The 25,993-nt window shown below is 38.1% G+C and overlaps 2 protein-coding genes across 4 annotated transcripts in view; one reads left to right on the top strand and one right to left on the bottom strand.

Annotated features, from left to right (window-relative positions):
* frrs1a (ferric-chelate reductase 1a) lies at window positions 1-13,234 on the bottom strand. The gene is made up of 16 exons (XM_067604836.1): window positions 10,633-13,234; window positions 9,754-9,896; window positions 9,511-9,605; window positions 8,207-8,354; window positions 7,971-8,090; window positions 7,530-7,601; window positions 7,154-7,252; window positions 5,809-5,959; window positions 4,984-5,097; window positions 3,599-3,714; window positions 3,401-3,487; window positions 2,673-2,770; window positions 1,518-1,567; window positions 1,269-1,418; window positions 1,045-1,103; window positions 1-657 (listed from the first exon to the last, which is right to left on the bottom strand). The coding sequence occupies exons 1-16, from the start codon at window positions 10,835-10,837 to the stop codon at window positions 565-567; spliced, it is 1,800 nt and encodes a 599-aa protein (XP_067460937.1). The 5' UTR covers window positions 10,838-13,234; the 3' UTR covers window positions 1-564.
* Window positions 13,235-15,277: 2,043 nt separating this feature from the next.
* agla (amylo-alpha-1, 6-glucosidase, 4-alpha-glucanotransferase a) overlaps window positions 15,278-25,993 on the top strand; it is a 30,436-nt gene continuing 19,720 nt past the window's right edge. For all 3 annotated transcript variants that reach the window (XR_010930859.1, XM_067604835.1, XM_067604834.1), the window contains exons 1-6: window positions 15,278-15,396; window positions 18,753-18,867; window positions 21,902-22,112; window positions 23,066-23,235; window positions 23,475-23,678; window positions 25,623-25,804. Coding sequence is in view for 2 of the 3 variants with exons in the window: in XM_067604835.1 (XP_067460936.1) it covers window positions 18,780-18,867; window positions 21,902-22,112; window positions 23,066-23,235; window positions 23,475-23,678; window positions 25,623-25,804 (855 nt within the window). In the remaining variant the exon portion in view is untranslated. The remainder of the gene's footprint in view (window positions 15,397-18,752; window positions 18,868-21,901; window positions 22,113-23,065; window positions 23,236-23,474; window positions 23,679-25,622; window positions 25,805-25,993) is intronic.

Here is a 25,993-nt window from a genome sequence, read left to right as displayed (position 1 = left end):
TTTTAATGAATACTTAATTACATTCTTTATTACTCTGAGACAAAACTGAGTACATGATGCAGGTTAATGAATATCAAAACAAAACAAAACAAAACAAAACAAAAAAAAAATTAAAAACATCAAAAAGCACATTTTGCTGATCCAGGGGTTAATACTTTAATGAATTATTCAGTAGGGGCCAATGAAGTGCTACTATTAAACATTAATAATGTAACTGAAAATAGAGTTGGAATACTAACAATTAATCAGAAATGTACAAGAATAAAGTAAATGTACACTGTAACTACACATTTACAAGCAAAACAGAAAATATACTGTAAAGTGAAAGAGATTTGGTTTTAAGTAGATGATAGTGGGTTTGAATAATTAACTTAAAGTCCCTTATTCTTGCTGTTGGACTGGTAGTTATTGTTACCTACTGGCTTCCAAAGCTTTCAGTTAAAACCTGTAGTTTGTAGGGCTCAGTGGTGTCAGGGCAAAACCAAAGCTTGAACCAGAAGTCACCTTAATGTTGCTGGGGTGCCACGGTCTTGAAAATGTATTTACATTGTTTGCAATTAAATGTCAAATTGCAGCTATGAAAGACAACAGGGCCATTAGGAGACCACAGTTTCCCAAAGCAAAAGCAGCCAAGATGAAAGACTTGATGAAGGTCTCCTGAAACAGAAAGAAAGATAGAAGTTAGAAAGTAGACATGAGGACTGTCCCAAAAACATTCCCACTATTACACCTTTCTCACAGCAGACAGTCTGAGGAGCACAAGTGTATCTAGTAACACTAACAATAGCTCCGTTCCATTTAGGTGGGTCAGTCAGCCAGCAAGCAGGGACACCTGAATGGAGTGCAGCCATGTCTAATGTTATTGGTTACACCTGCATATGACAAGGCAGGAAAGCTCTATGACATGTCAGTATATGATTTTATATAATCTAAAATAATATTATATGAATGTCGCTGTGATACCAGAGAAAATAAAAAACAAGTCTGACAAGATCTTTTTAAAATCACCACCAGGATGCAGGACAGGCATTATATTCTACCTACCGAGCGACCAGGCTGTGATTGGTCAGAAAGAATGCCTTGTTGGTCATCTGATCCCAGTGCTGCTGGTCAAACAAACAACATGAATAATAGTGCAAAAGTACATTTGACATCACTTAACAGTGCACTCAATACTCTGCCAAGTTATGAAGGCTATTCCTTATCATCATAATTTAAATACCAGTAAAACTCAAAATGCACAATGAACTTCATTAGAGTTATCCTACATGTTTTGATGTAAAGATGCTTGTGCATCAGCATCAGGAGGAGGAGCCTGAATGAGGCCTGCAAGGTCACGTAGCCAATCAGAACATGTGTTGCCCATGGTGAGGGGAGGAGCAGTGATGATTGTTGCATGCCCAAGAACATTGTTGCCACTGTAATCACATGGAAACCGGAATTAATTAATTAATTAGTCATCTAGGAAGTCCTTGCAAAGTGTTGGCAAAGATCAAACTTTATTTAAACAAACCCACCTGCCATGATCTCAGTCACAGAGCCAACTCCCCAGTGAGCCCACATGTATCTTTTGACACAAATCATATAAAGATATTAATATACTGTAATAACAATATAATTAAATATAAATAAATCTCACATTTAATCTAGCAGCCAAAAAATCCTTCGCTTAATCCTCCAATTTGTCTGTCAGTTATTCATGCAGTCAGCCAGACAATCCAGCATACAAGCACAGCTCAATAGTTACATTAACAGCAAGATTAAACCGAAATCCCCAACCCAATTATTGTTCATACTGGTCTCCCTGGTATCATGAAAAAACCAGGCCAGAGAATATCCTCCCTCCCTCTGTGACTCAGCAACGGTAGCTCCTTTCTGATTCAGAGGAACAAATCATCCCAGTGGTGATTAATGCTACCTTCTTGGCGCACTGTGTTACAGGCAATTTTAAATATAATGATGCACGGATGTCAAGAACAATACACTCTAGTTGTAGTTTATGTGTTATGGCAAGAGCCTAGCTGTCTCTCAAAGATAGATTACTATGTTTCCTGGATAATGTCCCTGAACCCACCCGCCAAGAACTATAGGAATGCAGCAATGTAAAATACTCCATTACAAGAAAAGTTCTACTGCTACTACTACTTCTTCATACACAATCAACAAACTACCGGTTAGGCCCCTCCAAAGGGTCAGCAGATAAATCTGAGGGGTCGTGATGATAATCTTTGATTTTTTGTGAAATATTGGATCATTTGAACATTTATTGAAATGAAAGCATGTGAGAAGTTTAGAGGGAAAAATCACTATTTGGTGGAGCTGTTAACAACTCATAGACATGTGAAATGTGACCCCGACTACACACTGCTTTTTGTAAGACGTCCAAAGCCAAAAAGGTTGGAAACCACTGGTTTCATCTTTAACAATGTGTTGTATTTTAAAAGCTTGTTATATTATTCATTGTGTCAAATCTTCATCTGAAAAGTAACTAAAGCTGTTTAATAAATGTAGTGGAGTAGAAAGTACAATATTTCCCTCTGAAATGTAGTGGAGTGGAAGTATAAAGTAGCATCACATGGAAATACTCAAAATTGTAATTGAGTACAGTACTTAAGTAAATGTACTGAGTTACTTTCCACCACTCCTGCGACACTGAATACACATGCACATACCTGTGAGAGTCAAGTGATGATCTGAAAGCAGCCACGATTGGTTGAATCAGAGCTAATGCCAGGACACAACAACCTAGGTAGGGATGGACACCTGCATGCTGCACACACACACACACACACACACACACACACACACACACTAGAGCTGTGCGGCAATTGATAACTGATCCAACACCCCTCTCTGCTGGTGATGTATGACTACAGCAGGACAATAACAAATTGTTTACAGTCTGTGAGCGTTTCTTAAATCTGAAATTGATTTTAAACTACATACAATGATACAATGGTGGATATAATTGTAGATGTTACAATAGTTTTCATACAATAGAACTGTCAAGGTTTAGGTCAGCTTGGTTAAGTTTGCATTTGTGTCATTACTACTTGGCAGTAGTAGTGGCAGAAGCTGGACAATTCAACCATTTATCCTTTACTTTAAGTTAACTATTTCACCTGTTTTTTCAATCATTTATCCAATAGCTACTGTAACTAACAATTGATCCAAATACTGTAGTTTTAGCTGTTTTAAGCATTTATCCATTACTTTTACCTACCTGTTTCTCTTTGTGTCTTTGTTTCCCTGCTCACTATTTGTATTCTTTTTGAAAAATTGTGAGCAAAAAGTTAAATTACCTTGTTAAAAACATAAACATAATACATAATAATCTGACTAGCCTGCTTAGTGCCTCTAGGAATTTGGGTAAAGTGATTGATGTGAGTGGATACTGTACCTCGCTCCAGCCTCTCCTGTAGAAAAATGGAAGGCAAAAGGCCACAATGGTCAGACTCACAGTTACCATCATCAGGCCTCGATGAACCTAGACACACACACACACACATACACACACACATACACCATATTTGCACACAGGATCATTGTATGTGTGTATGTGTATGTGTGCATGTGTGTGTGTGTGTGTAATATCCACCTGGAACCAAACTTTCTTGCCAAACAGAGTCTGATTTGGCCAATCGGTTCTATAGAAGCTGGCAATGAAGATACCGACACTTCCTGTTAGCATCCAGGCTACAAGCATCAGTGCACCTAGAGAAGTAGAGGCAGTTGAGCAGTTACTTCCCTCAGCTAAAAGCCACTCCCAGTGTTAATTAGCTTGATAATGTTCAATGGTGGTAGAAGTAATCAGATCTTTTACTTAAACATCCCCTCCAGACGTTTTTTAAGACATACAAAAATACTGTTTGAATATGGTTTTTCCACATAAAAGTTCTATTACCTTTTTAAAAACTAAATTACAATTAAGCTAATTAAAATATATATATTCCTCCTTCTAACTCTTTGAAAAAAAATCCAGAATCTTTGAATATCCAAATATTTTGAATTTAACTGCTAGACACCAGATGTCTCATACTTCACTGTTACATCCATTCACAGTGTTTGTGCACTGGAGGCTTCAACTTTCCACGTCACACTTGTGTAAGCTGCATGGTTGGACCGTGATTGGCTCTGAACTTGTGATGTCACAAGTCATGCACACAGTACATGCTTTAAAGTGTTTTTAAGGTGAGCACAGAGAAACATTCCCTCTTCAAACAGATGAATATGAAAACAGCCTTCTAATGTCAAACTCTGCACATACATCATTCTGCACAGTGAAGCTCTAGGAAATGTAACAATAAGCAAAAGAGATTTTTTGAGAGGAGGGAGACTTTAAGTAAAAGTAACAATACGATAGTGTAGAAATACTTTGTTACATGTAAACGTTATGCTCGTAAACTTTTATTTGAGTAAAAGAACAAGAGTATTTGCATCAAAACTTACTTAAAGTACCACAAGTAAAAGTACATTTTATGCTCCGTACTGCTGGGTAGCTTATGAATTTCCTCCTGGAGATCAATAAAATCTTAGTCTTTTGATGACCTACAGTACAGACAAACCTTTCCATTCACTTGAATGATAACGTGTGCCAAAACTTTTGACTGGTACTGTATAATAATCGGTCATAATGTTATTAATATTAATCTGAATCTGCAGTAACTAGTAACTAAAGTGATCAGATAAATAGTGGAGTAAAAAGTACAATACTTTTAGCAGAAGTATAAAGTAGATGTAAATGAAAATACTAAAGTAAAGAACAAGTGCCTCAAAATTGTACTCAAGCACAGAATAGTACTGAAAATAGCTGCAACCAGTGGTCCTGATTTTGTATAAAGAAATATAATTTTGATAACAGATAATTTACATATTGTAGAGAGAACAGTAATGGAGTCCTCCTGGACCTTGTTAAGGCTAATAACATTTTCTTGGATGACTTTGACTGCACCAGCCACTCTCAGTGATATAAATGTAAAGTACCATGCACTTTCAGAATGATTGGTCCGCGGGAGCCTTCAAGAATCTCAGGTGGGCCGGTGATACGTTTTCTGAGGGTGGAGATTAGAGGTTGGCGACTATGCCTCCACAATTTACCTGGTGGAGAAAGACAAAGCTTATTAAATTCCTCAAAGTTTTATTTTTAGCCATCATACAGTATGTCTGAAAAATGATTAATCATCCTCCTAACCCTGGTGCATTCAAGACCAGCGGGACATGATGGGAATCTTCACCAATTAAGAGTTTAAAGGTCATTCTAGGAATCCCGGATCATTTGAAGTCAGATAAAGCTGACAGGAATGGCAGGCTTACACACCCTCTGGCACTAAAGACAAATCCTTATCCATTACACACAAATGTGTGTGTTAAATATGGGACACAAAGTGGTTAAACTAATGGCTGCCCCACATATATCCTGCTCTCAAACTGCAGCATCTTCACAGCATGTTCTCTTTACAATAAAGCAATGGTGAAAGGAACTAAAAAGTGGGATTTAATTCATGTCAAGCACTCATTCATCATTTCAATCTCATTTCAACCATTAACCATTAACCATTAACCAAGAAAAAGCCCTTCATCACCTGTTAATGACGTCCTCTTGCCCAAATAAAACTGATACCCATCCAAGATGGTGATGCTGATCAAACTATCATGTGGCATAATAAAGCTCTGACAGTTTGGTAAGAACTTCAATTGGGCTCTAAAGCTACCAGGGTCAATGAGTTCAACATTTCTAAAGTGGCACGTGTGTGTGTGTGTGTGTGTGTGTGTGTGTGTGTGTGTGTGTGTGTGTGTGTACTCTCATACCATACTGAGCATGTCCACTGGCTAGAAACAGAAAGTACTCTTGGTCCAGATCATAGCGTGCTGGTTCCTGATTGGACAGTTTGACTGGTCGATTGAACCTGCACTGGAGCGCTCCATCTGCCAGTCGCCATGACACCGAGGAGAGACCAGCCTGCGAACACACACATAAATACATATTGACAGTGTATTATTGTGTCAGTATATTTTGAGGACTAGTTAGTCTGAGGATTATACAGAAGTACAACTTTGTAAAACGGAGTGCATTTTAAAAAAGTAACTTTTATGCAAGAATAGATTACATCAAATAGAAAAAATGAATACATTTTTAAAAATCTATACCTTATAGCATATACACAGTGAGCTCAACCTGACAGTCAAATGCAAATATGCTAAGAGAAATTAAAATCTATTATATAACATTTAATTATATATCACTGTAATTATATTTATAGAGTTTATGTGTAATGCAAAGCTATCTGTATCATGTTCAATATTTAATTGTTTTGCCATTTATATTCCACATTAACAGTAAGTATGAGTTTTGCTTCTGCCAAAAAATTCATGATATTTGACCCATGTATGTAAATGAATGAAAAAATGAAGCATGAATTGTTTTTGAAGCCCATTTCAAAAAAAAAGAAGAAGAATAAAGGTCTAAACTTTGTCAGAAATACAAGCTGCATGAATAAAAGTCTGAGTAGCTAACTGCATGGTGTTTCTTCAGAAAATACAGCGTCTGCATATAATGGAAGGTGTCCCAGATGAAATAAAGTTGCTTCAAAGTGATAAAAAATTAAAACGCTACTGACAAAAATATGAAATGTTTCTTGGCCATTTTTATGCTGTTTTAAAACAGCCTAACTCAAGCTTCAGTCATATTTCCATCTACTGTCAAGTTATCCAAAATTTTCCAAAAGTTTTAGGCGTCAATATTGGATCATGAGGTAAAAATAACATCTGTGCAACTTCAGTCAAGCTTTATCCTGCACTGCATAATCAATCCAAATATTATTACAACTGAACTGTATATGCAGGTGTTATCAAACGGGACTGTGGGCTACCAAAAGTCATTTAAAAGTTCTATAGAAAATGCAGAACTTATCTCTCCTCATCCTTATCAAGATCATACATGATAATGTGATATAATCTCCAAATTGCTGTAGCTCCTACACTAATATATTGTCATGTGGGTGTCAGTGTTAATGTGGGTGTTTTTGGCAATGTTAAAGGCTTTTTGAAAGGCTGTCTCCCAAAAATGTTTCACACTTGTGTACTTCCTGTTTATATTGCACTTGATTTAGTCAGAGAAAGTTGACTTGTATTTATTCTGTATGTGTTTTGTCACCTGTGACTCGTCCTCTGGGTGTGTTCGACCACTGACGAATGCAGCAGTCACTGACACTCTATTCCCATCTTTCACACACATATACACATCGTCATCGCCCTGGACACACAAACACACACATGCATGAATACAGAATGCATATAGACTTTCAGATTCAGGTACAGGATGTTAAATGTATCACAAACCTCATACAGAACACTAGGGCTTGTCTCGGATGCATTTTGTAAGGACAGTACTGATACAACAAGGTAAAAATATGGTGCCACATTTTCCCTAGTGCCAGTTGGCTTTATTTTCTGTCATATTACGTGCATTAAACATCATTCGGATCATTATGTGATTCAGTATGGTGTGTTTCACTAAAGAACTAGCTTACCATCCATGTGTCCCAGGACAAGGCAAAGGAAAGGTATCCCTCTGCTGGACCGCTCAGCTCAAATATCACAGACTGCAGAGAAAAATCATGAAGACACAACAGTTATATTTTGCAAAATTCAACCGTTTTTCAATCTGCAATATAACCTTTATATTATTTTGTTATTCCAAAGATTCCAGATAGTCCAGTCAAGGCCTACACAAGAAAGTGATGGGGATATTAATTGTTTTGGTTCATAACTATTTGACATTCGTATTCTGCATTTGACATATTGCATTCTTGGGAACTGAGAGAGGCTGTGTCTGATAGCTGCTACACAATGTCTCAATTTATGAACACAATGTCTCAGTTTATGTTGTATGATGTTGAATATTAATGTTAAAATGCTACATTTTGCACCCTTAATTGTATGAATTGTGTCAGGAAATGAAATAGTTAAACCGTTCTGTCTGGTCCCTCTGTTGTCATGGACAGGAAGAAGCAGTGAGGATCTTCTTTTGGATCACAGCCTGGAGGGTCAAAGAGGCAGGATTTCTCCCAGCCACATCCCTCTGCAGTGAACTAAAGGAGTAGGTTCAGGGAAGGAGTTATTCGTCTTAACAGTTTATTGATTACTACTGCATGTTCAGACAGGGAATCAATGTCAGCAGCAGTAGTCTAAATGTTGTAACACTCACAGGTCCAGACAACATAGAGGATGTGGTCGTCGGTGCTTTAGTGGGTGTAGTGGTGGGCTGAGGTGGAGGAGGACTAACACCATGCTGGCAGATGATTGGTCCTGGCTGCTTCACCCAAAATAAACGGTAGTGTGCAAGTACAGTTACACTGGAAAATAAACCCATCGATAGAGATGCACACACGTACTGTTAGCAGACCAAGATTCAAAAAGTAATATCCAAACTTACAATAACATGTAAAAATGTCTTTAAATGACCCTAAAGACCCTGTTTTACAAACAGATGAAATAACTTAGTTAGGTTAGAGGAATCACAATTTGTCATGTCTGTCTTAAAACAACAGTCAGGAGCCCAAATGAACATTTAAATAGTTTTTTCTTGCCATAATCATTCTTCCTGTTCATACTGACCATTGGACACATGTATCCTCATATAAGCTTCACATCTACTTTTAAATGCATTTTTGCACAAAATGACTGTATGTAGGTGTATTGGCAAAGCACAAATAGCGGGTTTTTACAAATATTTATTTTGTACAAATATTTTTTAAATTATTTGTCTTCAGGAAAAAAAACCAAAACATGTCCAATAGCTGGTTTTCCTTGTGAGCGTGTGGCGTCAAATGGAAATACTCCAGTAAAGCACAAGTACCTCAAAATTTTACTTAAGCACAGTACCTAGTTATTTTCCACCACTGGTTTTTAGTTACACCTGCACTTTTTCTGCTTAATCGAACAATTATAAAGAATAGGGCTAAAGGCTGATTGCCATGACATTGCTTGAGCTCATTCTTCTGCCATAGAGTACATGTGAAGTGCTGACACTCCATTGACTTGACAGAAGGTCTTGGCTCATTCATTTGGAATGTGTGCATCATACAGACAGACATATTTATAAGGCAAGAAGGAAAAACATGTTAGAGGACAAAGCTAACATTAAACTCTCGTGTTCACTTTGCATTAGGCAAGATATGCACCTTTTGACAAAGCAAAGAACACATTCTTCTTCTACAAGTAAAAAGTTGAGTTCATGAGCTATAAAACATACCCTTGCTCAGTTTAATAGACTCAGGTTTTAGTCTGTAGATTATGTTGCTAATAAAATAATGCTGTGTGACATTACTGAGGCAGTATGCTGGTGTTATGACTCTTCTCTACTTGTGCTACTGTTAGACTAAATTTTAGCATTAACCACTATTCTATAATTGTCAGTCGTGGCCACAGTGACAGGTGTACAGCAAAAGTATACACACCAGCTTTAAATATCTTCAAATTTTGAAATGTATATGCTTTATATGAACTCACAAGAACTGAACTTCACTGGGAGCATCTTCAGGAGCATTCCAGATGACAATAACCTGTGTTTGTTTGGCATCACTCGTATGACTCACTGCTGAACCCTGGACACACACACACACACACACTTCTTAAAGTTCATTTTATACACTCACTGGAGCCAGCATTAAATGTTTTAGTTATACCCATACTTCTCCTGTTAATGACAAGCCAAACATTCTGCTCTATATGTGTGTGTGTGCATTTGTATACCTGCTGCTTATTACAGGTGAGCAGCTGCGTCTTGGTCGGATCAGTCAAGGTGAAGGTGCCAACTGTGGATACTGAGCTCTTATTGGCTGCATCTCTGGCCTGAAGCAAGAAACCCTTGAAATATGATGGTCCAGACAGGATGACTGGAAATGGTGTTTCAAAAAGTATTGAAAGAAAAGAATATTAATGCAAGCAGTCATTTCTATTCATTAATTTACTAAACTTGTTAGTCAGGAATAAGACTTTAATTTCTCAATTTTTTACTTACAATACCAGTCAAAAGTTTGGACACACCTTCTCATTCACTTGAATGAGAAAGTGTGTCCAAACTTTTGACTGGTATTGTATATTTCAATTTATTACAGATACACAGACTATGCTCACTGGCTTCTTTGTTTTTGAGTTGTGAGTATTCAAAATCTAAGAATGTACTGTGAACTGCTAATGGGAGTAACTTTACCTCTAACTTTCACATTACAGGCTTTATCACATAACATGGTTTATGATGCTGCAGGTAAATGGTAAATAGACTGTACTTGTATAGCACCTTTCTAGTCTTCTGACCACTCAAAGCGCTTTTACAATACAAATCACACTCACCCATTCACACACTGAAGGGGTACAGGGGCTACCATGCAAGGTCCCAACCTGCCCATCAGAGGAAACTAACCATTCACACACATTCATACACTGATGGTACAGCCATCAGGAGCAATTTTGAGGTTAAGTATCTTGCCCAAGGACACATCGGTATGTGGACTGGAAGAGCCAGGAATCGAACCGCTGATCTTCTGATTAGTGGACGACCTGCTCTACCTCCTGAGCCACAGCCGTCTGCTGCAGGTATGGCAGGATTACTCGGTCACAGTCATTATTTACCTTGGATATGATCTCCGGGGCTGAACACAGTGGTGTTGGTTGTCAGGTGGTAGGGGTTGGGGCTCGTCTGACCAGGGACACCATGTTGAGCTTTCATGCTGCCACAGACTTTGGTGACCTTGCCGTTGGCATAGCAGCCTGCTGGTACCCAGTTACACACCGTGACAGAGAGGAAGAGGAGGCAACATAGCCCCAGAGGAGACATCTACAGGATAAAGTATCAGCTGCTACAGTATGTCCACAATGCATAAAATGAAAAAGAAATCACTCAGTCCCCCACAGAATATGTTCTACATGAGTTCCTACTCCAGCTGTGAGTTGTGCACTATAAGTTTAGTTTAGCATTGCACTCCTGTAAGATTATCAGACTAACAATGGACAGCTTTTAAAAATGTATTAACCAGGTTCCACCAGGTTTCCTTCTTGTCAAAACTTGAGGCCTACTATACAACTCAGCCAGATTCACTCAACTGTACAGATTCAGGTGTCTTATGCTAGTAGCAGCTACTGTAGCGTCAAGCCACTAGCCTCTAGCAGAGATGAGGAGCAGTCAGGTGTCCCAAGAGGCCATAATAAATAACTAGCCTTTTTCACAACAGACATATTGACTCATGATGAACTGTAAAAGTAAGAAAAGCACAGCTAATATTAATAATATTAATGATGGCTCTGTTCTATTCAAGTGTCCCAGTAAGTCATGACAGACTGACAGTGAGCCAGCTGAACAACACCAGGACCCTGAAACTGAAGTGGCTAAATGGAATTCAGCCATCATTCATTTTATTATTCACTCTTGTGCTTTTCCTGCTGTCACATCAAAATGTCTTGAGTGAATAAAAAGGCTAGGGGCCTGGTACTCGCACATCTACTATACATGGAATGCAGCCATCATAAACGTTACTAATTACAGCTGTGTTTGACAAGTCACTTGTTTGGTGTGACATATATATAACCACATTAAATAGCTAAACATTCACTTTGAATTCAGTCAGTTCAGTATGTAAACATAGAACAGGTTATCAGTTAAGCTTTTAACAGACCACGGATGGATGCAGTTGTTGGACTCACCATTCTGCTGCAGGAGAAGGAAACACTGCCTCAACTCCGAGGAATAATTTCCCGAACTTACTATATATGTTTAAATGCAGTGTCACTCTCAGTGTGTGTGTGTGTGTACCTGTATGTTTCAAAGTGGATCACAAGGTAATACTGCAGCAGATTTACAACTGGATGGATGGACTATTGGAACATTACATGCCATGCTGATATGACTTTTCATTCTGAAGTAGGTCATTTTTATTACCCTACTAAAGCAGTCTCATACACCCCATTTACATGTATATACATATTCTGCGCATCCAGAGGAGTAGAATCTATGCAAAAGAGTTAAAATATATAGTATATAGGCTGTCACCATCATTCCAACATTGTACAATTAGTGTTGGTGAAATTCCCATGATGATATAAAACCATTACCAAGAAGATAAGAGAGCTTTTCTTTCTTCATTAGCATGGACTTAGCAGATTTTATTTTTACCTTTGGACAGAGACAAGCCAGTTGTCCCACTCCTCCCAGTCTATGCTAAGCTAAACTAACTAAGTCCTGGCTTTAGCTTTAAGTTAAATGACAGCACTGATCTTTCTCATCTCAGCAAGAACATGTATTTCCCAAAAATGTTGAGCTGTTCCTTTAATTAAGATTAGGTAGTAGGTAAGTAGACTGGAAATGTGGGAGCTTTGCAGTTTACATGGTACACGTACAGTATTAGCATCTAGCCACCATGACGACCCCTAACCAACACACCATTTGTATTATGGAGAAGATTTTACCTTCAGTGAGCTGATTAACTGTATTAAGAAAAACTGACTATTGATCCAGTATGTAAAGGATGGATACAAAGTTGCATGCTAACATTTGCTAATTAGCACTAAATACAAGGTACAGATGATGTTGATGGCACTGTCACTCTCTTTACAGATATCTAGTCATAAACTTAAGTAGCCTAATGAGCAAATGGAAATTCTGATAAGATTATGGTTCTAGATGAAAAGTCCGGAGATCATGAAAGTCAGCATGGATTCATCCTCTCTGAACCATGAATATCTTGCAATATCACAGCAATAAATCCTGTAGATTTTTGAATATATTTAAGTCTGGACCTGGTTGTAAAATTGGAGAAGGATCCTTTGTCTTTCCTCAAAGCTGCAACGCAACCACATAAAGGAGAATTACTCTGATCTTAAAAGTTTTCACCAGGGTTTGTTACTTATCAATATGAAGAGAGATTTAGACCTTCCATTATGTGCCTGCTGCTGATATTGCAGGACATCACATCCTGTGCTTTACAGCAGCTGGTTTTATATTGACGTCAGTGCACCTGAACCACATATCAGTCCAGTCACTCACACAGTTTAATGGGGACATACTGTACTGTTACTAGGTTTTTATAGTCCAAATGTTTATTGCTGTTAGTTTCCTGTTAAGTCAAGTCAATTTTATTTGTATAACCCAACATCACGAATCACAAATTTGCCCCAGGGGGCTTTACAATCTGTACAGCAATACAACATCCTTTATCTTTAGACCCTGGATTCCAATAATGAAAAACTCCCTAAAAAAACAAACCCTTAACTGGGAAAAAATGGAAGAAACCAAGAGCAACAGAGGAGGGATCCCTCACCCAGGACACACAGACATGCAACAGATGTTGTGCGTACAGAATAGAACAAAAAACACAAATTACAGAAATACAGCATGGATTTATAATATATATGAAGAATATGATAAAGAGGACGCCAAGCAACAGAATAGGACCTGAGCCATGTGACCTCAATCACAATGGAGTCCTGGGAAGAGGACAGACTACACATGCACACAGGGGAACCTCACATCACACCATTCACATACACGGAGGAGGAGAGACAAGAAACCACATACACAGGAGAGAGAGAAAGATAATTACATCATTCACACAGGAGAGGGAGAAGTTCTCTGCTACCTGGCCATGGAGATATATACATATATATATATATATGTATAGAGCTTTTACAGTGAGTGAAGTGCAAAAATCTACAGTGAACCAGATGTTTTAGATGTTTTATACAAGTTATCCATATATTTGTTTTGGATAGTAAAGGACACAGGATGTGCACCAACTCATGTCAGACAAACTACACATTTGAACTGCTCCTGCCAATTTCATATTTACAGTAAAAATGAGATGTAGAAAGAAAATACTTTTTTATTTTTTATTTTGTTTTGGTCAATGTTCCTGGAACAGTGTCAAATCATACCAAAATTGATTCAGTTTTTTTTTTTTTTTTTTTTTTTTTTTTTTTTTTTTATCATCTATGAGTTGTTTCATTTCCACAGTGCTTTGCAATGTGGGACATACAGTATGCATATAGCATTTTACACATTGTTTTACTGTGAATGCACTACATACTGAAAACACAGTTGGTGTTAGTAGTACAGATATACTGTAGGTAGGGATGCACGATATCGGATTTTTTGCTGATATCCAATATGCCAATATTTCCAACTCACTGTGGCCAATTGCCGATGCAGATACCGATATATACACATATTTTTTTTCCAGGCTGAGGAGACTATTATGCATGCAAGCATAGATTGTATTAAGTATGATCAAGAAAGACAATTTATGAAGGAAGAACTTAGGAAGCCTTAAAACTTTAATGAACCTGCCAAGTAGGTGGAGCAGTAGAGTTTTCTTTGAGTTTATTAGACAGACAGGATCAATGTGTAGGATTTAATCTCTGGCTAATATCTAAAATATTCTGTATTGTTTGTTCTCAGGAACATGAATATGTTGAATGCTAATGAATAAGCGTTGTCTAAAAGATGGTGGCTGTGATGTTGAAAGATACAGTGAATTATGTGAGGGGGATATATAACATGAAAAATTATGTAGATTCTCAAGCATTGCAATCCCCTATCTGATAATGTTTCCAAAAAATTATCTGTGTCAGTAATCTGACTACAGAAACTCAAAAGTATCTGTTGTGATTTTGGATTACACTTTAATGTACTTTATCTATGTCAGTAGATGACATAATCCTGGCATTATATTTCATGTGGCTCTTGCAGTACAGGCCTGGCATGTTGCTCCCTGTCTGCCCAACAGCCGCACTGCAGTGCCAGGTTATGTAACTCCTGTCTTGTCTGTCTGTGTTAGCGGCATGTGTGCATGTTTCTGGTAAAGCTCAGAAATTGCGCAACTCAAATTATGCAATTGGACATTCTTTGTAAGCATTTTGGCAGCAATATCCAACCATTTTTAAAATAATTTATTGCTGTAAATTTGACAGATTACATCAAGGTTTCCTTTAGCCATTAAGCCTAGGTGAGTAGGAAATTGAATGTTTAAATCTGAATGCAAGAGGGAAAAGTAAACAGACATTGTTCAGCAGCCACTAACTTCCCCTGACCAAGGCACTAAATTCCCAACTTCTCCAGACAGCAGGCACACTCAAGTGCAAGACTGGCTACTACTGTACAGGCAGGTATGAGCAGAAATCTCCGCCGCTGTTCACTGACCACAATTTTGTGAAAAAAGAACACATTTGCTCATCTGATACAGCAGTAACAGTGTTCCGTTTTACTCGGTTCATTACGGTAACGGTCCCCAGTCTGCGGACCACGCCCCCTCTCTTCAGCCACAGCGAGTCCAGGAAAACAGAGCCGTCACACGTCACACGACACTGTTCTCCTGCTGCTGCCCGGACCAGAGACACAACTGACAGGTGACTGGGAATGTTTTTGCATTGTAGTTTTACTAAGCTTCTACGAGGTCAGAAGATAAAGTATTAGCTGCCTTAGCTAGCTGACACAAATTGAGCTCTAACAGTTATAACTAACACTTCTACGGTAACTACTGACGTGACGCTTTCACTAACTACCGCTACTAATTCTGGTTTACACCCCAATAAGGAAGAATACATCTGTTGTTTTGATACGAAGAAAGCTTAACACCATTCAAATTTCTGTCTATTCACTAATGTTTTTAGCTTTATCTTCCTTAATGACTGCGGTACTTAATGTTACTTCATGAAACATAAATGAACATATAGCACTCCCTCTCAAGTTGTGATTAAAGCTTCTTCACCAAAACGCTGCTCTGACGGCACCGCCCACTAACTCTGGTAGGAGCCGACTGTATGAATTAACAACGAGACCACATACATAACATTTTATTAAAAATGATGTGCTTTCAGCAAATCGTGTGAATGCCGAATTGTTGATTGATGTCTAAAGATTAAAAAGTGGGGATGCATTCTGTGTTATGAAGCATGACTATTCGCCAGTAAGCAAGGCAATATTGAACGACCACTCCTTTGAATGGAGTTTGGTATTTTTCTACAGCCGCAAACGGGACGTTAGCTCTGCGGGCTCCTGCATCATCACGGCTAACAGTCATTCAGTGTCTTGATGAGACTGCACATGTATATATCTGTTTGTCACTTGGCTCGATGTGACAAACAAGCTGGACAGTGGTTGGAAGAGTTTTATAAATAGAAATTGTGACATTAACGGCTGGATTCCTGACCTTGTCCTGTTCAGACTGAAGCACTGCGCAGACTCAGTGGGAGGGTTCAGTGGAGTTCACTGACTGGATGCTTTTAACCTGCTGCCTGGATCCAGTTTCTTACAGAACTGAACCCAAAGCTCTGACTGCATCATTTGCATGATGATTACTGTATGAGTATACTAGTACCAGCCTCAAACTGCTGTGGTTCAAGCACTAGGGTCTCAAGGGGGCAATGAGGAGGCTCCAGGAAGTCCCTGCCAAAAATATGTTTCAAAAAGTATTGTACATGCAGTGTAATACTAAGTAATCAAAATGATTCCAGGGGATTTAGCTGGATCAAACACAACGTCCTGAAGACATTTAACAGCTGTATTTTTAGACTGTCAGTGTGCATGTGTATTATTCAGATGTTAGTTCAATGTAATTCCCCATCCTCTAGAAACATGTTGAGTTAATGTTAATCTGAAAATTCAAATAGTCCATGACAGTTGTGATTGATTAATATTCATAAGTATGTTTTAATTGATGTATAATCTATGAAAATAAGAATTGATGTGATTTCGTTACCTTATCATGAGCCCTTTATATCTACATAGGGAGTGGGTCCTCTTCCATGGAGGCTGCAATGTTGTACCGCCATGTTTCTACAGTAGCCCAGGACAGACAAACCAAACACTGGCCCTAGAGACGGCCACTGTAGCTTCTCCTACACACTCGCAAGGGGAGGGTGAGGGTGTTGAGGGGTATTCAGTTGGTTGCAATGTGCAACCTCACTGCTAGATGCCACTAAATCTTACACACTGGTCCTTAAATATTTGTAATATGTGGACATAAATGAAAAGGCCAAAATGGTGAGAGGTGGAGGAAGTATTGAGAGCTTTTATTTTACTACTTCTCCATTAGTGTGGCACGCCATTACAACTAAAATTTTATTTAAGTAAAAGTTTCAGCAAAATGTGCTTGTAGTATCAAAAGTAAATACTTGCTATGCTTTTCATAATTTATGTTTATATATATATATATATATATATATATATATATATCACTGGACTGTTACTGAGCAACATGTGTAAGCAACATGAATTTTGTAGTTGTTTAATGTGGAACCAGATGTACAGTATCTACTTTATAGTGGAGAGTTTAATCTATATCTAACAACCTGCAACCTAATTCAGTGCAATAAAAAGGCCAATATGCCTTTTGAAAGGGGTAGATATATACAGTAACAGAAAATGGAAATTCTCATGTACTCAAAACTGTGTTTGAGTAAATTACTTGACTAAATGTATGCAGTTTTTTTCACCCATTGAAAATGGTTGTTGGTTTATTTAGGTTTGTCACTCTTTAGTTGTCATTGGTTTTGGTTTAAAGGGTCAGTTATGTCAATGATAAAGAGTGGGCTTCTGTTATTTTGTATCCAGTAAAGATGTGCATTAAAAAAGTCAAGTTTCAATCCTTCAGTGTATATCTTTAGAAAGTTTGCTCTGGCTATATGCATGTCAAACTGGCTGACTGAGGAAGGTTTGTGTTGTACATCAGTTTTTATCAGGAGCTACTTGTATCGTCTGTTCAAGCCATAGTACATGTTGTACCTCCTGGTCTGCAGAGTGAGCCTCCTGGTGCTACTAGTGTTACTAGTGTTACAAACCCATTTTGCACAACTCATGTCTCAATCATCTCACTGCCTAAAAAACTTTGTTTAACATTTAACCCTTCTTATCTTCTGCCTGTTAGCAGTATTTGCTAACCCTCTGTTACTTTTTGAGTAACCTCAGTGGTTTTCTGTCAATGCATTTTCTGTGGGGGTTATGCTGTGATGATTTCCTTCCTGTAAATGATCATTTTTTGACTGATGTACTTGATTAGGAGTCATTGTAGCTCTGTTAGTTTTAAGTTGCATATATATCAAAATGCTGATTGCTGTCTGACAAAAGCAAATATTTGGCAGTATGACTCACATCTGTAGCAGATTTTGCAACTGTGTGTTCAGGGTTTAAATGTTTTTCATTGAGGTGTTTACATTCATTGTGTGGTCTACTGTATGTGGCTTACTGTAGTTTTTGGCTGGATCTGTATGTGTAGTGTTACTGTTTCTCCATATGAATAGCACACACACTGAAACTAAAGTTCAGCAAACTGCAGTACAGCCACAAACTACAGCCAGACATCAGCATATATGTATATGTTAGTCTACTGCCTTTATGTTAATAAATGCTAGTTTTTTAAATTTTTATTTAACATGACAACCCAAAAAACCAAAAGTTCGCCAGTAGAAATCCATCAGGGAAGGTGATTATTGATTAAAATTCTTACTATTTTTGACATTGGATTGGATTCCCTGCTTTCAGTCATAGGGTTGTGATCCTATGCACATGTCACTAAGACTTGGTGGTGTGAAAGAAATGTTTGGAACTTTTTAGCCTGGAAGCATGTCCTCATGGTTGAGGGATGTAGTATAGTTTGGGGACTATCTGATACAGTTTAGAAGCTCAAAAACAAATGATTTGATAAGCGTTTTGTTGCAGATAAAAGGTTATAACTCTTTAGTAAGCTGTCTTTTCCTCTTTACAGGAGACCAGGGGTCTGTTAACTTTCGAGATGTTGCCTCAACACCTGAAGCAGATCCGAGTCCTGGTGCTCAACGAGAAGGAGAATTTAGAGCGGACTCTGTTCAGACTTGATCAAGGTAAAGCTCCTTTCAAACAACTGTGCTTCATGTGTTCCACATAATTTATTAGAGAAACTGCTCTGACTTGATAATTGCAAATAATCTACTAGCCACTATATTGTCTTCTACTGTGTGTGTGTAGCAGTGTAGAGTAGGATTGAAATCTTGTGGGTTGAAGTCATCAATATTGAAATTATATCATTCAATACCTTTTAAATCTGACCAATTTTGAGGCCAAATTAGTTAATAGATCCTCTGTGTTTTCTACCAGTATGTTAACTCTGGCAGGATGGAACATTACAAACAATAAGTTCAAGTCTTCCTGTTTGCAGCAAGTGTAATGTTCAAGTATAAAGTGAAAACTTTATAGGGGCTGCTTTTTATCCACCATACTGTTAGTAGACAACACTACAGACTGATTTTAAGGCAAATACAGGATGTACAGTATTTATGTATTGGACAATGTTTCCAGGTAGTAAAACAGGTACATTTTTGCTGTGGATTGAAAGTATTCCATTTTGGTGATTTAAATGAATACTTTCTCAATTATTTATTAATTAGATCAAAACCTAGTATATATGTCTGGAGCATGTATGAAACGCTAGAGGGCTTTTAATTTGTACGTTTCTTAGTTACCATCAGACATGAACATCGCAGCATTTTTAAGATGTTTGTTTTTATGTATGTTGTTTTATGTAGCACTTTTCATACAGTAGTTGTAACTCAAGGTGCTGTACACATGAAAAAAACAATAATGCTGAAGATATATTGCACCAGATTTTGGGTGTAGATTATATGGTGCTGTTATAAGAAGGGTTGAGTTAAGATTTAGGCTATTTTTTATATGTTTTCTATATTATTTCACTTACCCACATCCGAAATTAGTTTTAATGCAGTAATTATCAAGTGAATCATTAATGCTGAGTGTAAAAACTGTGTGTTTCATGTGTGTAAAGTTTGTATTTGTAAATGTATTTGTTATAGTGCTTTTATTTTATTTACCATGAACACGGAAGTGCTTTATTTTAAAGGACGCTAGATGCAACATGCAGAAATTGACTGTATAGGTAATAAATGTCAAAAGACAGTCTCCTTGAGACCTTGAGAACGTGGCATTATTCTCACCTGAAGAAATATTAAAACTTATTAAAGTCACATATTAACATCCCTACAGCAAAAATTACAACAGCACATCTCCGCCATTGCTGCTTGCTGTCGGTTGGTGTGAAATACATTCTGTCTGGAATACTTAACTTCAGCGGCCTTCTGCTGCCTCTGGCTGACCAACGGTGTGGCTTCATCACTCAGTCTATGACTCAGTGACAGACAGACAATCGTGGTTATAGGGCTGGCAGCGCTGTTGCGGTCCAGCCAAAAAAAGCACTCCTCCATGGATTCATGATAGACAATGAAAAGAAAAACATGATCGAAATTGATGAAGCACAATCAGAGATAATCATCTTTTTTATTCCACGCATTCTTCTTCCTTGTCAAAACCTGGTGCCTAAATTACCCACAATGCAACTTGGCCGCCAACAGTTCTGTTGAAGGTAGAGGTGTGTTATGCTGGTAGCAGTTAATGTAGCCTGGAGTTTCTAGCCTCTTCTTCTTCTTCTCACTTCTTTCTAACTCCACATCCCCAGATTGTTTTCATTTTCAAACTTGTAGTCTTCAGCCCCAATTGACGCTGACTCAAGTGACATCACTTGAGGCAATTTATCAGATTTTACACAGCTCTGGAGACGCAAAAGGCTTTACACTACTTTTTTCATATATGCAGTAGAACTCCCCAACACCTGGAAACACGCTGATGTGGAAAATCAGTCGAGTTTAAATTCTCAGGCAAACGGCACTCAATAGTGTCTTCTGTGATGTAATGTATTTCTCAATGACACAAAATATGGTATGTGGGCAGTTTATAATTCTGAGAAGGATTTAATCAAATCTGAAGGAATTGATTGGATCGGTCAAATGTAGGATTGACTCAGCAAGTGTGAGGCGTCTGGAGAACAACAGCAGTTTAGATGTGTAGAGGACTGTTGGCACCCACAACTCTTTCACCTGCGTTGTTAGAGCAAGAGGCGGAAGACGTGGGAGAAATGAAGAAGTAAGACTGTAACCACGCTGTGTCGTAAATGTAAACACAGTTTTAGCCAATAGTTTCTGAACACACACCTCTGACCCATGATATTGCTCCGCTAGCTGCTACGACCCACTCGCTAACAGTCAAGTGAGGTTTATATGATGTAAGGATGAAGCTGGTCTCAAATCACATTTGATTGGATAAATGTATGTATATGACAGGTTTTTCTATCCATACATATGGTCCCTGAGGGGGAGTGACAAGCTGGGAACAATCATCCTCCTGATTTATGTGTTTTCATGCATCTAAATTCTTGGTTTTAGCACTAGTGAAGCAAATACTGTGAGTCATCTGGTCATTTTTTTTATAATAGGTAGTCTGTGACCTAATGTAGGTCTATGTGGGTGTCAGGACATAAGAGCACCTCCGAAGCCTTGCTTTAAAGCTGGAGTATGTTTCATAATAAGTAATATGAACGGAAAATATAGAGAGTGTGTTGACTGAAGAAGCAGCAGCTCGTTGTGTCGGAGGGAGAAGTGTACCTCTTGACATTTAGAGCGATCTGAACCTGATAGGGATTTGTGGGCCGCCTCTTCAACTGCTCTATATATAGACTATCCATTCATGGTCCAGACTGCAGAGGACCAGGAAGACTGACGTTTTTTTGGCTAATCTCATCATAAGTGACTTTATGTGTAAAACATTCCTTTGTTTATTTCAGAGCTGCAGAGCTGTGTCTCTGTATTGTTTAGAAAGTTATGTTACGGTGCAAATGTTGAGACTATAAAAGGTCAAGTGTGGATGAGAGAGCAAGCAGACGCTAATGATCCTTTTTCAATGAAATCTGATACTTTCAGTTACACAAATGACATAGAAATGAACTAAATTAAAACATAGAATGGAAACAAAGTGTAACTTTGTGGGAAACATGGCACAGTCATACTAAGCATTTAAACAAACTCTCCTCAGGTTTTGAGCTCCACTTCCAACTGGGTCCCAGTCTTCAGGGGAGGACGGTTACGGTGCACACCAACTACCCACCTGCTGGACAGAAGTTTAACCGGAACAACTACCGTGTTTTGCAGTGGAACTACCCAACAGGAAGGGAGGATGACTCTGATAAGTTTTGCTCTCTGGACCTCACCACAGCCGGGTCCTATCAGTACTACTTTACTCGTGGGTAAGATCCTGTAAATGACGTAGAAAGAATGAAGTAGAGAATTCAATTTGTAATATCTACCAAAGATTTCCTGATACTGGTTTTGGTCCTTCGATATTGTTTTTCTTCTTGTTCCTTCATTTGGATGTTGCTCTCTTCTCTGTGCAGAATGATGTATGTGCAGAGTTTGTTTTTGCTGAAGGTGTTCACGTTAAATCTGAGTTTAAGGCATGTACCTATGAGCATGATTTGTGACATCACAACTAGTTATGTAACTTACACAAGTGTGATGTGGTAACTTGAAGTAGGAGACGTCTTGTGTCCAACAGTTAGACTTGTAAGATAAAAATTATTTGCATATTCATAGATTCTGGATTTCTCAACGAGGAGTAAATATTAGTTAAAGGATTTTAACAAGGAGACATTTCAGACACAAAATATTATTCCATGCAATGTTGAGATCAAATACTGATGATTTTAGAGCCAGAGTGGACCTGCAAAATATCTCTGAAATGGATTCAAAATGTGACGACTGACGTATCATGAAATGCTAATACTCTTACAATACTGTTCCAGTGTTTTTAATAAAGTGTGACTAGACATTTTTGTCAGCTGGCATATTCTTTTCAACCAAAAATGAATTGGGCTTCATAGTGCCAATATTGGTCTATTGCCAGTTCAGAATGTCTACTGTGATGTCAGGTCCATATAGTTAACAAAAATGATAAATGATCCCCAAACCTTTTCAAATACATCCTGTTTTCCTTTTATATAAGTAAATTCTTCTAATGGAAGACTTGAGAGCATCTGCCAGCTGTTTAATACTTAGTCTGCTAGTCTTCTTACAGAACAGTGCAATCAGTTCATTCCATTAATATAACTGTGGTTTCTTTCATCACCTCAACCTTATTAATCATCTTTTAGCACTCTCTCTCTCTCTCGTATTGTTTCTGAATTTGATCTTTTCCCCACAGAGACAAAGAGCGGTCAGGAGGTGGATACTTTGTAGTCAACCCAGTCCTTCTTGTTGGAGCAGAAAACCATGTCCTCCCATTAGACTGCATCTCCATCCAGACCTACCTGTCCAAATGTTTGGGACACTTGGATGACTGGACGGATAGGTTAAGAGTGTCCAAGGAGACAGGTGTGTGTGTTTGTTTGTTGGTACTTTATTTATCATATTATATTATTTTATTTGAATTGAATTATTACCCTTGTTGTGTGTGTGTGTGCAGGTACAATGTTTGACGGCAGTAGGACAGTGTATCCTGAGCCTCTCTCACTACACATAATGCACATTTTCATTATTATTATTAGTATTAAACACTATGGTGTGTTGCTTTATTAACAGTATGAGTGTTTCTGTGTCTTGTCCTCTCCCAGGATACAACATGGTCCACCTCACGCCCCTGCAGACTCTAGGAGAGTCTAGGTCCTGCTACTCCTTGGCGGACCAGCTGTCCTTTAACCCAGAGTTCAGTCCTGAAGGTCGTAACTACAGCTGGGAAGATGTGGGGGCGCTGGTGGAGAAGTTAAGGAAAGACTGGGGCTTGCTGTGTATTACCGATGTAGTGTATAATCATACTGGTGAGTGGCTATGTGTGTGTTTGTGTATTAATGTGTGTGATAGGTTTTTTGTCAATTTCACACCAGTCAGAAAAATATTATGGGACTTTAAGGACAGGTAAGCTTTATTTATATAGAACATGTCATCCCTGGGAGACCTCATGAAAGAACGTTCTCAAAATTCTTCTCCTAAATCTTTCTGGCTTTTTTCCATGAGGTTTGATTATATGAGTGTTCCACATCAGATTCAGCAAACTATAAATATAAATATGTTGTAAATCGATTGTTTCAATCTGATGAATGTCATCTGTCCATGAGTAGGTGTGCATCCATGAGATTTGATCTTCAACATAATTAAGGCCCCATGTTCTGATCCAATTGCAGGCAAGTGTCATTCACAAAAATGTTACCAAATAGTGAAAAGAAAAGTCCTGCAGGCAGAAAATATGAATTCAGCTGCCAACAATGTGTCATCAGATCAGTGCTTTTGTGTCACTAACATCATTCTACAGTATACACATAATGTGTTGACATTGGCAGGGGTGAGATCAAATCAGATTAAGTGAAACTTTATTGACCCCCAGATTAAACTGGGTCATTCCAACGATACATTGAGAAATACAAGGATATAACAAGACTAATTCAAGTAGTGGAATTAGTAAAAATAAATGGTAGTAACAGCAACACACTCAGTTCAGCAGTGAGATCTATACAATCTCTAGCCACAGTAGCACTTAGGAATGCAAATCATAACAAATGTTGTCAAATCTCCTCTGTAATTAGTAATGTCAGTACATTATTAAATGTTTGGTGGATTCTTTAAAAGAATTTAATTACTTCTTATGTATCACTTTCTTATAAAACACAACCGTCCAGACAGCAGTGGCTTTCAGAGTATAGTTTCCTCCACTCCCTCACTTAATCTCTCTCTCCATACACACACACACACACATTGTGAAATATATAGTGTGTGTGAGCAGCACGCTAAACCAGTAATGGACTTCACATTAATAGAGGCCACTGGCAGCGAGCCATAACTACTAGCCCATAGGGGGAACAGTGAGGAGAGGAAGGTGACCCCACTGAGTGAAGTATTACACAGAGTAGCACATAAATAAATAAAAAATAAGAATAAGGTTTGACATTATAGTGAAGGGATATCCACCTAGATTATAATAACTACAACAACTACACATTCATGTGTTTTTGGGGTCAGAATGCTGATACATTCAAATGCATGTAATTGGATGTAGATTATGAATAAAAACTGAATACACTAACATGAAAGTAAGTCATGTGTGCAGCTCTGTACTGTACGTGCTCTCTTATGTTAGCACTGTGTACCCTTCTACCCTTATCACCTCATCCCCCCTCCCTCTAACAGAAAAGGTCAGGCAGTAAAATGAGCCTGTTTGAAAGGTTAACGACAGACTGAGTGGTTGCTTTACTGACTGTCAGACTATCTGTAGATCTCTGATAAGAGCTAGAAAAAAATGTAATTCTCACTGAGAGGGAATGTAGATGAGTTTTATTGAATATGGCAACTTTTTCTAAACTATTTAAATCAAGCTGGCTCATTGTCTGCGGCCAAAATGTAGTATTATATATGATATGACATCCTTTTTTATCCACTTGCACCCATTTATATATGCATATACTGTACATATTTTCTTGTCTAATAACTTAATGTTGTACAAAAATACCAGTAAGCAAACTTTATTTAAAGAGCATGCCACATTTCAGTATCCATTTGGTTTCACCATCATCTCTTTCAGTGGAGTTGATGAAAGGCAGTTCAAAACAACATTTTCCCAGCTGTGAATATAAATAACTACATGATTCCTTTTGTAGCTCATCCTCACTATTGTTGCCATCAGTTTTAAGTGTGTGTTCCAGCATTCATCACTGTAATCATTTGTCATTTAAACAGCTAAATGGTGATTTTGATTCTGTTTTTCTTTACAGCGGCTAACAGTCTATGGATCCGAAAGCATCCAGAATGTGGTTACAACTTGGTGAACTCTCCTCACTTGCGTGCAGCCTGGGTGTTGGACAGAGCCATCTGGCATTTAACCACCAGAGTAGCAGATGGACGCTACGCATCTAAAGGACTTCCTCCTAATATTACAAATGAAGGCCATCTTAATGTGAGTACAAACAGTGTTTAGTTGTGATTAGTGCACACTTGCTCAACTGTGAGACTGTGAGAAGAGTGCATGTGACACACTTCATGACTGTGTTATAGAGTAGACAACCTTTGTTTGTGGATCATCTGACAGCCTTAACTACTCCATAACCTTTACATTTGGATGCAGCAAAATGCCAGAACAATAGAT

The sequence above is a fragment of the Thunnus thynnus genome, chromosome 12 (genome assembly GCF_963924715.1).
Source record: "Thunnus thynnus chromosome 12, fThuThy2.1, whole genome shotgun sequence".
Taxonomy (NCBI): Eukaryota; Metazoa; Chordata; class Actinopteri; order Scombriformes; family Scombridae; genus Thunnus; species Thunnus thynnus.
The sequence above is the reverse complement of the archived record's forward strand: the minus strand, read 5'-3'. Positions and strand labels throughout refer to the sequence as shown.

Coding starts and splice junctions, on each gene's coding strand:
- frrs1a (XM_067604836.1), bottom strand. CDS start 10,837: ATGTCTCCTCTGGGGCTATGTTGCCTCCTCTTCCTCTCTGTCACGGTG. Junction 5,960..7,153: donor ACCCAGAGGACGAGTCACAG/GTGACAAAACAC, acceptor GTGTGTTCGCAG/GCTGGTCTCTCCTCGGTGTC. Junction 3,715..4,983: donor AATCATTCTGAAAGTGCATG/GTACTTTACATT, acceptor CTACTTCTCTAG/GTGCACTGATGCTTGTAGCC.